Source organism: Somniosus microcephalus, chromosome 1 (genome assembly GCF_052327205.1).
Source record: "Somniosus microcephalus isolate GS21.2 chromosome 1, FLI_Smic_1.0, whole genome shotgun sequence".
NCBI lineage: Eukaryota > Metazoa > Chordata > Chondrichthyes > Squaliformes > Somniosidae > Somniosus > Somniosus microcephalus.
The window spans coordinates 302,878,370-302,889,332 of record NC_140987.1 but is presented as its reverse complement, the minus strand read 5'-3'; the positions used below and the strand labels follow the sequence as shown (position 1 = coordinate 302,889,332).

General features: G+C 54.6%; 1 protein-coding gene across 2 annotated transcripts in view; it reads right to left on the bottom strand.

The window, feature by feature from the left end:
* Positions 1-8,876, bottom strand: part of LOC147124848 (uncharacterized) — a 97,695-nt gene extending 88,819 nt beyond the window's left edge. The window contains exon 1 of one of the 2 annotated variants that reach the window (XM_086005019.1): positions 8,634-8,876. In XM_086005019.1, coding sequence (XP_085861145.1) covers positions 8,634-8,700 — 67 coding nt within the window. In that variant the 5' untranslated portion in view covers positions 8,701-8,876. The remainder of the gene's footprint in view (positions 1-8,633) is intronic. The other variant, XM_086005099.1, reaches the window with a different exon arrangement.
* Positions 8,877-10,963: the final 2,087 nt, after the last annotated feature.

The window sequence follows — 10,963 nt, the reverse complement described above, 5'->3', positions numbered from 1 at the left end:
AATTAACGGCAGTTTGAAAGATTAGGACCCGCCCACACACGCCATGAAACGCCCCCCATGATGCATCGATTGGTCAACCATCATGTCACTGAACTGTAGGATTGGTCAACCATCACGTCACTCAATGCTAATGAGTGGTAGGCTTGGTCAACTGCTAATGAGCGGATTTTTGAAAGTTTTATGTATACTGTCCGAATAAATTTTGTCTGACCTAAAAGTAAATATGCCTATGACGCTCCCCTAATCATAAGCTTTCTTTTGATATAAAATATGTGTAGGTACGCTCTATAACTTTTGAGTGTATAGCGGACAGACAGACATCCAGCAGACAAACAGACAGACAGACATACAGATGGACGGATCCTTTTATATATACTAGCTGGAGTTCCCGGCGGTGCTGAGGCTTTTTTGAGGGCATGTTGTTGTTGGAAGAGAGAGAGAGCAACTGGGGGGAAGAGAGAGAGCAACTGGGGGGAAGAGAGAGAGCGACTGGGGGGAAGAGAGAGCGACTGGGGGAAGAGAGAGAGCGACTGGGGGGAAGAGAGAGCGACTGGGGGAAGAGAGAGCGACTGGGGGGAGAGAGAGAGTGAGTGGGGGGAAGAGGGAGAGTGAGTGGTGGAAGAGCGAAAGAAGGGGGGTGGAAGGGGGAGAAGGGGGGGCGGCAGGGGGAGAAGGGGCGGAGGGGGGAGGACGGGGAAGGGGGGAGGGAGGGGAGTGGGGGAGGAGGGATGGGGTAGGGAGGGGAGAGGGAGAGGGGGAGGGGGGGATGGAGGGGAGGGAGGGGAGAGAGGGAGGGAGGGTGGGAAGGGAGGGAGGGAGGGGGGGAGAGGGAGGGAGGGTGGAAGGGAGGGGTGACGGAGGGGGGAGGGGCAGAAGGAGGGGGGAGGGAGGGGTGGAGGGAGGTGTGGATGGGAGGGGAGAGGAGGAGAGAGAAGGGGGGCAGGGGGAGAGAAGGGGGGAGGGGGGAGAACAGGGGGGGAGGGGGAGAGAAGTGGGGGGGAGGGGGGTTGAGAGGGGGGGAGAGAAGAGAGGGAGGGGGAGAGAAGGGGGAGGGGGGAGAGAAGGGGGGGAAAGGAGAGAGAGAGACAGAGGGAAGAGAGAGAGAGGGCGAGTGGCCCACAGCTGCAAATGGAGCCAAGCCCCGGGAACAGGCGTGTGCCGGCTTGAGGCTGTGAGAGACGGCCACGCCCGGTTGCCGGGTGTAACCCTTCCCCCCCCCTCCGAGCCCCATCCTCCCGAGCACCGGCCGCGCCGCCCCGACCCGCACTCCCGAGAGCCCTGTTCTCCGAGCCCCAGCCGCCCCGCCCCGCACTCCTGAGAGCCCGCTCTCCGAGCCCAGGCCGTCCCGTCCCGCACTCCCGAGAGCCCCGCTCTCCGAGCCCCGCACCCCCCGCCCGAGCCGGCTTCAAGACCGCCGAGCGGGAAAGAGAGAGAGATGCCGCATCTCAGGTGCTGGCTTGCCCCGGGTAACATGACGGGGGGGACTGGGGGCGGGGAGGAGCTTACCAGACAGACGGACAGACAGACAGACAGATCGATCCTTTTATATATACTAGCTAAAGTGCCCGGCGGTGCCGAGGCTTTTTGAGGGCATGTTGTTGGAAGAGAGAGAGCGAGCGACTGGGGGAAAGAGAGAGAGCGACTGGGGGGAAGAGAGTGAGCGACTGGGGGAAGAGAGAGAGCGACTGGGTGGAAGAGAGAGAGCAACTGGGGGGAAGAGAGAGAGCAACTGGGGGGAAGAGAGAGAGCGACTGGGGGGAAGAGAGAGAGCGACTGGAGGAAGAGAGTGCGCGACGGTGGGGAAGAGAGAGAGCGACTGGGGGGAAGAGAGAGCGACTGGGGGGAAGAGAGAGCGACTGGGGGAAGAGAGAGAGTGACCGGGGGGAAGGGGGAGAAGGGGATGGGGGAGGAAGGGGAGGGAGGGAGGGGAGGGGGTGTAGGGGGGTGGGGGCGGGAGGGGGGAGGAGGGGGGCGGGAGGGGGGAGGGGAGGCGAGCGAGGGGAGGGGTGGGGGTTGGGGAGTGGGGGGAGGAGGGAAGGGGGAGGGACGAGGGTGGGAGGGAGAGGGGTGTAGGGGAGGGGGGTAGGGAGAGGAGGGGGAGGGGAGGGGGAGGGAGGGGGGAGGGAGGGAGGAGGAGCGGGGAGGGAGGGGGGAGGGAGAGGGGGGAGAGGGGAGGGGGGAGAGAGGGGGGAGGGGGATGGAGAGAGTGAGGGAATGAGGAAGAAACCGGGCAGCCCAGACTAAAGATGGCGCTGTTGTTTCCCCACATTGAAGTGCCGCCATGATCAAAGATGGCGCTGTTCGGGCCCACATTGAAGTGCTGTCTTGATCAAAGATGGCGGCGAGTGATCTGGTTGGTGCTGACTGGGAGTGTGTGAGAGAGAGAGAGAGAGAGAGTGGGCCGCTACGGACCGCCGCGGCTGGTCACCTGGTGGCTTTGGGTCGGGCTCTGGGGCGGGGCTGTTGACGCCGCGGGGAAGTTTTGTGCGCGGTGGCTCCCGGCACGGACCGCCGTGGCCACTCACTTGGTGGCTTTTGGTCGGGCTCTCGGGCCGCGGGGGTTGAACGAGCAAGAGAGCCGCCGCTCCTCCAGTCGATGTGCTCCGGGCCGACCCCTGATGAGCGCCCAATCAGCTGAGCCCGAGCCCCGCAGTGACCGCAACTCACCTCCCGCTAGGCTCCCTCCCGCCCCGCCAGCCTTTACCAAAATTGTGGCGATGGCTACGCTCGGCCCAGTCCCACGCCGCCAGCCTTTACCAAGATGGCGGCGATCGCGGGGCGGGCCCACCGGGAGGGCAGTGCCTAGCTCGGGTGTGGTTGGCGAGCAGAGGCTGAGGCTTCCAGGCCTGCAAAAACAGTGACAGGTAGGAAAATTAATGAGGTTAGAGAAAAGATTTACAAATTAATTAACTTTTTTTATAAACAATTTGTGTTTTAAAGCATCTTTTTTTTGCTGGAAATGTAGATTTGAAAAGAAACACGCAGAAAGCGGGAAAAAGAAATGAAGAGTTGGAATCAATATGGCGACCACTCACCTCGGTTCAGAATGATTAGGCCCCCCCACACATGCACCGATTGGTCAAACGTCAGGTCACTGAAGTGTAGGATTGGTCAATCGTCCTGTCACTCGACTCTAGGACGGCCCACCCGCAAGCGCGATGAACCCGCCCCCGCGACGCAGCGATTGGTCGACCGTCGGGTCGCTCGACTGTACGATTGGTCAACCTTGATGTCACTGGATGCTAATGAGCGGATAATGAGCGGAATTTTGAAGTTTTTTGGATACCGTTGGCACAACTTTTGTCCGACCAAAAAATAAATATGCTTATGACCATTCTGGAATCGTAAGCTTTCTTTTGATGTAACACATGTGTAGGTACGCTCTATACTTTGGAGTGTATAGCCGGCCAGACAGACAGACAGACAGACAGATCAACCGCTTTTATATATAGACTAGCTGGAGTGCCCGGCGGTGCTTTTTCGAGGGCATGTTGTTGTTAGAAGAGAGAGAGAGAGAGAGCAATTGGGGGGAAGAGAGAGAGCGACTGGGGGGGAAGAGAGAGAGCTACTGGGGGAAGAGGGGAGGAAGGGGGAGAAGGAGGGAGGAAGGGGGAGAAGGAGGGGAGGAAGGGGAGAAAAGGGGGAGAAAGGGGGGTGGAAGGGGGGGCTGAAGGGGGAGAATGGGGCGGAAGGGGGGGAGAGGAGGGGGGAGCGGAGGGAGGGGAGGGGTGAGGGAAGGGGGAAAGGGGGCGAGGGTGGGGAGGGAAGGGGGAAGGTGGGGAGGAAGGGGAGGGAAGGGGGAAGGGGGAGGGAAGGGGGAAGGGGGAGGGAAGGAGGGGAAGGGGGGGAAGGGGGGAGGGAGCGAAGGGGGGAGGGAGGGGAGGGGGAAGGGGGGAAGGGGGAGGGAGGGAAGGGGGATGGGGAGGGAAGGGGGGAGGGGGGAGGGAAGGGGGGAGCGGGGGGGAAGAGGAGGGGGTGAGGGAGGCTAGAGGGGGAGGGGGGAGAGAGAGAGGGGGAGAGGCCGGGTTGCCGGGGTAACTCTGCTCCCCCTCCGCGGCCCGCCCCTCCCGAGCCCCATCCCCCCGCCCCTCGAAAGCCTCGCCCCCCCGCCCCTGGCGAGCCCCGCCCCCCCCAGCTCCCCGAGCCCCGCCCCCCTCCCCTCCCGAGGCAGAGCCTGAGGCGACTTGAGACGGCCGATTGCGGGTGGCTCCCGAGCCCCACCCCCTCCCGAGGCCGGCCTGAGGCGACTTGAGACGGCCGATTGCGGTGGCTCCCAAGCCCCGCCCCCTCCCGAGGCCGGGCCTGAGGCGACTTGAGACGGCCGATTGCGGGTGGCCTGGCTGGTTGCCGGGGTAACCCTCCTCCCCTCCCGAGGCCCGCACTCCCGAGCCCCGGCCGCCCCACCCCGCACTCTTGAGCCCCGGCCCCCGCTCTCCCGAGAGACCCGCCTCCCGAGCCGGCTTGAAGACCGCGGAGCAGGGAAGAGAGAGAGATGCCGCATCTCACCTGCTGGCTTCCCGCGCTCTGTGCCTCGGACTTCTGTTTGTCGCCTGCTGCGCGCGCACCCTGTGCCTGTCCCGTGTCCCTCGCGGCCGACGCCGTTGCCCGGGTAACGTGACGGGGGAGACTGGGGGTGGGTGAGGCGGGGAGGAGCTTACCACAAGCGTGGGACAATTACCTAGCTCGGTCGTGCTGGGCAGGAGAGGCCCAGGCTTTTTGAGGCCTTACAAAAACGGGGAAAGGTAGGAAAAAGAATCAGGTTAGAGAAATATTTACAATGAATTAACTTTTTTAAAAACAATTTAATAAAAGCAATTTTTTTTTGCTGGAAATGTAGATTTGAAAAGAAACACGCAGAAAGTGGGAAAAAGAAATGAACAGTTTGGAATCAAGATGGCGGCCACGCACCTCGGTTCAGAAGGATAAGGCTCGCCCACACATGCACCAATTGGTCAACCGTCAGGTCACTGAAGTATAGGATTGGTCAATCGTCCTATACGAGTGGTCGACCTTGACATCACTCGATGATAATGAGCGGAATTTTGAACGTTTTTTGGATACCGTCGGCACAATTTTGTCTCGACCAAAAAGTAAATACACTTATGACCATTCCCGAATTGTAAGCTTTCTTTTGATGTAACACATATAACTTTTGAGTGTATAGCCGGACAGACAGACAGACAGACAGACAGATCAACCGCTTTTATATATAGACTAGCTGGAGTGCCCGGCGGAGCCGAGGCTTTTTCGGGGGCATGTTCTTGTTGGAAGAGAGAGAGAGAGAGAGCGACTGGGGGGTAGAGAGAGAGCGACTGGGGGGAGAGAGAGAGCGACTGGGGGATGAAGAGAGCGACTGGGGGAAGAGAGAGAGCGACTGGGGGAAGAGAGAGCGACTGGGGGGAAGAGAGAGAGTGACTGGGGGGAAGAGAGAGAGTGACTTGGGGGAAGAGAGAGAGTGGGGGAAGAGAGAGAGCGTCTGGGGGAAGAGAGAGAGTGACGGGGGAAGAGAGAGAGAGCGACTGGGGGAAGAGGGAGGAAGGGGGAGAAGGAGGGGAGGAGGGGGAGAAGGGGGGAGAAAAGGGGGAGAAGGGGGGAGAAGGGGGCGGAAGGGGGGGCGGAAGGGGGAGAAGGGGGGGCGGTGGGGGGAGGGGGGGCGGGAGGGGAGGGGGAGTGGGAGGGGGAGAAAAGGGGGAGGGGGTGAGGGAAGGGGGGGTAGGGAAGAGGGGAAGGGTGGGGAGGGAAGGTGGGAAGGGGAGGGAAGGGGGGAGGGGGAGAGGGAAGGGGGGAGAGGGGGGAGGGAAGGGGGGGAAGGGGGAGGAGGGGGGGAGGGAAGGGGGTAGTGGGGGGAGGAGGGAGGGGGAGGGAGGGGAGAGGGGGAGGGGGGAGAGAGAGAGGGGGAGAGGTCGTGTTGCCGGGTATCCCTCTTCCCCCTCCTGCGGCCCACCCCTCGAAAGCCCCACCCCCCGCCCCTCGCGAGCCCCGCCTCTGCCAGCTACCCGAGCCCCGCCCCCCTCCACTCCCGAGGCCGGGCCTGAGGCGACTTGATTCGGCCGATTGAGGGTGGCTCCCGAGCCCCGCCCCTCCCTCGGCCGGGCCTGAGGCGACTTGAGACGGCCGATTGCGGTTGGCCTGGCCGGGTTGCGGGGTAACCCATCTCCCCCTCCCGAGGCCCGCACTCCCGAGCCCCGGCCGCCCCGCCCCGCACTCCCGAGCCCCGCCCCCCGCTCTCCCGAGAGCCCCCCACCCGAGTCGGCTTGAAGACCGCGTAGCGGGGAAGAGAGAGAGACGCCGCATCTCACCTGCTGGCTTCCCGCGCTCTGTGCCTCGAACTTCTTTGTGTCGCCTACTGCGCGCGCACCCTGTGCCTGTCCCGTGTCCCTCGCGGCCGACGCCGTTGCCCCGGGTAACGTGACGGGGGAGACTGCGGGGGGGGTGGTGAGGCAGGGGAGGAGCTTACCACAAGCCGTGGGACAATTACCTAGCTCGGTCGTGGCTGGGCAGGAGAGGCCCAGCTTTTTGAGGCCTTACAAAAATGGGGAAATGTAGGATAAAGAATCAGGTTAGAGAAAATATTTACAAATGAATTAACTTTTTTTAAAAACAATTTAATAAAAGCAATTTTTTTTTGCTGGAAATGTAGATTTGAAAAGAAACACGCAGAAAGTGGGAAAAAGAAATGAACAGTTTGGAATCAAGATGGCGGCCATGCACTCGGTTCAGAAGGATAAGGCCCGCCCACACACGCACCGATTGGTCAACCGTCAGGTCACTGAAGCGTAGGATTGGTCAATCGTCCTGTCACTCGATTCTAGGACGGCCCGCCCGCATGCGCGACGAACCCGCCCCCGTGACACATATAGTCAGAGAATAATGTTAGATGATTACAGGTAATCTTTCTAACTGCCATTTATCACACCTCGGCAGAGAGATAATCACAGCAAGCAAAGGTGTGAATGGTGTCCAAACAGGTCAGTCAGGAAAACATTACATGTTTGATTGCTGTGATTATCTCTCTGCCGAGGCATCTCCACACCCTGAAATGGAGACAGCAAAGTCGAGGAAGGGAAGGGAAGAGTTGGAGATGGAGCAGGAGAAAGTGAGGGAAGAGTGGAAATCTGATGCAAAGTTGGTGAAATTTTCCAGTTTGGGGCAAGAGCATGAAGCAGCACGGACACAGTCATAAATGTACCAAAAAAAGAGGTGAGGGAGGGGACCTGATTAGGACTGGAACAAAGAATGTTTCGCATATCCTACTAAACAGCAGGCATGGCCAGGACCCATATGGATTCCCATAGCAACAACTTTTATTTGGCGGAAGTGAGAGATTCAAGATTCAAGATTCAAGATTATTTTATTGCCATATGTAACTTGTACAATGGAATGCTTACTCCCCACTCACTCCCACAATATAAGTATAAATATAAAAAGCAAAAGTAAAAACAAGTATAAATATAGAAACAATAAGCAAATAAGCAAATAAGTATAGCAATGACAGTCCAAGTTGCAGGATATGATGAATAGGAGTTAAAGGAGAAGTTGTTCAATGTGAAAACAAGTTCAGCCAGGCGGAGGACGGTGGTGGTGGATGGGGACGGATTGGGCCTCTGTTCAAGGAAGAAGTGGAGTGCCCTCAGGCCGTCCTGGTGGGGGATGGAGGTGTAGAGGGATTGGACGTCCATAGTGAAAAGGAGTCGGTTAGGGCCTGGAAACTGTTAAAGTAGCACAGGAAGTCGGCAGTGTCGTGGATATAGGTCGGAAGGGACTTGGCAAGGGGAGAAAAAATAGAGTTGAGATAGGAAGAAATAAGTAGATTATGTGCTCATCGAATTAGGGCTTGAATCCACCTTCTGACCCAAAGGCAACCAACTGAACAAAGCTGACACTTTCAGTAGTAGTAAAGCAACCAATTGTCAACTGAAATGATCAATAAGTAAATAATGGCCAGATTATATGTATATATATATCTTTTAAAATTTCAGTGCTTAATAAAAAAACAAAACTATACATGGCAAGCACGATTACTTTTTTCCACTTTCTGTTTCTTCTTTGCCTCTGCTTGTTTCTGTATCTGACAAGCAGGTTGGAGATAGGTTATCAGAAAAAGGCTATACTTGCGTAGCAAACTGCATCACACACGGAAATCACATGGGATCTTTGGTTCCGTGAAAATAATTTCAGCCAGGTGAGATTGTTAAAATCCTGATCATAAAATATCATTATGCATAGCGTCGTAGCCGACGACAGCTTATCTTGTGAGAATGCCAGTGCCTTGACTGAGCAAAAATAGAACAAGTCATTAAAATTATGCCAATATTTATATCAGACTTTTAAGTTTGCTCTAAAGGAAGTGTTACATAAGTACGACAATTTGAGATTGACACTGTTACTGAATAAGGATTTCGTGGCCTCTGTATAGATTTTGAAACTGACTCCCATAATACAACAACAACTTGCATTTACATAGCGCCTTTAATGTTGTAATACACAAACCTTTGCAGCATGTACTCCCACCACAGGAATATTCACCTAAGTTAATATACTGAATGTTGACTTGCATCTGATTCAGCCATCGGTGTTCTCTATAATTAAATATTTTTACCTTAAACAAAGGAATGAATTAAATATAAACTCACCCTGAGAATCGCAGAATGCCAACATGAAAGCTATGAGTAATCCTCTTGGCAAAGTAGATGCTGTCATGTTGATTGAATTTGATTTTAAGCAAAAAAGAGATTGAAATGCCTGAGGCCCGTTTAGAAACAGCCTTTGTATCTGTGTGCACTTGTGAAGACTTCTGCAAGGACGGGGTATTACTACGGGCTCACACTTTTTAGCAACTTGACATGGATGCGATTTGACTCCGCTCCAAACACTAACTTTAGTTTCGCATCATAGATATCACACGCTGCTTCAAAATAGCTTAGAACTTTTATCATTCTGCAGTTGGGCTGGATGCAATCTACAGTGATGTGGCTGGCATGTAACATGAACGTTCAAAACCTTCATTTAGTTCCAACAAATTTCAAAGCGCTTAACTTATTGGCCCAGAAATTAGGTTCGGGGGCTTGCCGCGCATGCAAGCCCCTGATGTGCACTCACCTGGCGCGCTGACATCTGAAGCCCGGGCCTGCTTGGAATTCCTGTCACTGGCCCGGTTCAGATGTTGGCGCGCTGTGCTTACCTGATCCAGCGGCGTAGTTAGTTCGATGTGCCAGCTGGGATCAGGTGAGCACTGTGCAGCCAATCAGGGGAGGGGAAACTTCATTCATGAGTTTGATAGTAAGAACTGTCAAACTCATGAAAAGTACGGACGCCCAAAACACTAGTTAAACTTTAAAATTTTTAAAAACATCCCACTAATTAAATGAACTATAAATAACTTTAAAAAACAATTTTAAACAATTAATCAAATTTTTGAAAAAACATTTTTTTTTAAAAATCGGGTCTAAAACTACACTTACCTTACTGTAAAGTCCTTAAAAACAATAAAGCTGTGGAAAAAATGTTATAATTTTAAGTAATAGACCACTTACCTTAAAGAATGAAGTCCTTACGTCTCATTCGTAAAAAGGAGAGGCCCTTACACACGCGCAAACCTGTGGAAAAAAAGGAATTTCAGCGCGCATGCGCAGACTCCTGCGCGCACACGTTCGCCCTCTGAACCCCTTGGTTCAGAGGACAGGAAATGCTGGTTTTCCATGCATGCGCTGTGCATGCTGAAAACCGGCACTTCCATCGGGCCCACGCATGAGTACCCCATCCGTACTCACGCGTTGGGCCCGGAATTACTGGGCCATTGAAAAAATACATTTGTAAAATACTTGCATTTATATAGCACCTTTCGTACTGAAGTGTCTGAAACACCTTACATGAAGTGCAATCAATATTGATGGGAATGATTGGTTGTAAAATATTGCTTCATTAGGGTATTTGCAGCAAACAATCCCTTCAAATTTTCTACAGGTTCGGATCACATAGTGAATGGAGTGGCCCCAGTGTTTGAGTTCCGAAACCCGACCGGAACTGACGGTTCTGTAATGACTTTCAGAAATTGAATGAGGTATCCACATTCGATGCTTACCCAATGCCCCGAGTGGATGAGTTGATTGAGAGACTGGGGAAAGCCAATTATCTCACCACTTTAGATCTGACGAAAGGATACTGGCAGTTCCCTTTAACAGAATCCGCCAAAGAGCAAACGGCTTCCGTGGCTCCCAAGGGGCTGTACCAGTACACCGTAATGCTATTTGGATTGCCTGGGGCCCCATGACCAAGTATTGAGGCCTCCTACCCCGTGTGCAGAAGGATACTTGGATGGCATCATCATCCATAGCACACAATGGGGTTCACATTTACGCGAAGTAGGGGCTGTATTAGACAGCATAAAGATATTTTGGCACATGGCAAACCCAGAGAAGTGCCACACTGAGTTGTCTGAGACCAAATACTTGGGTTACACCTTAGGGGGCAGGTTGGTGAAGCCTCAGGTAAACTGGAAGCTATAAAAACCTGGCCTCGACCGGGGAGTAAGAAGCAAGTTCGGGCCTTTTTAGGTATTGTCGGTTACTACCAACTGGTTACTGACTTTGCGACCCGAGCTGCCCCCCTTCCCAACCTGACGAAAGTAAAGGCACCAAACCTGTTACGGTGGGACCCTGAGGCAGAGGCTGCTTTCAGGGATCTGAGCCAAGCACTGTGTAATAATTCTGTGCTCATGGTCCTAGGCTTTAGCCAAAAATTTGTGTTTCAAGCCAATGCCTCAGCGGTGGGTTTGGGAGCTGTACTCTCTCAAATATTTGAGGCGGAGTAATGTCCCATGGTATACCTGAGCAGAAAACTGTTGCCTAGGGAGCAGCAGTAGAGAAGAAGTGCTTATCAATTAAATGGTCCGAGGAAACCTTAAGGTACTACCTATTGGGGTGCCACTTTCTCCTCATGACAGATCTTGCCCCCCTGAAATGGA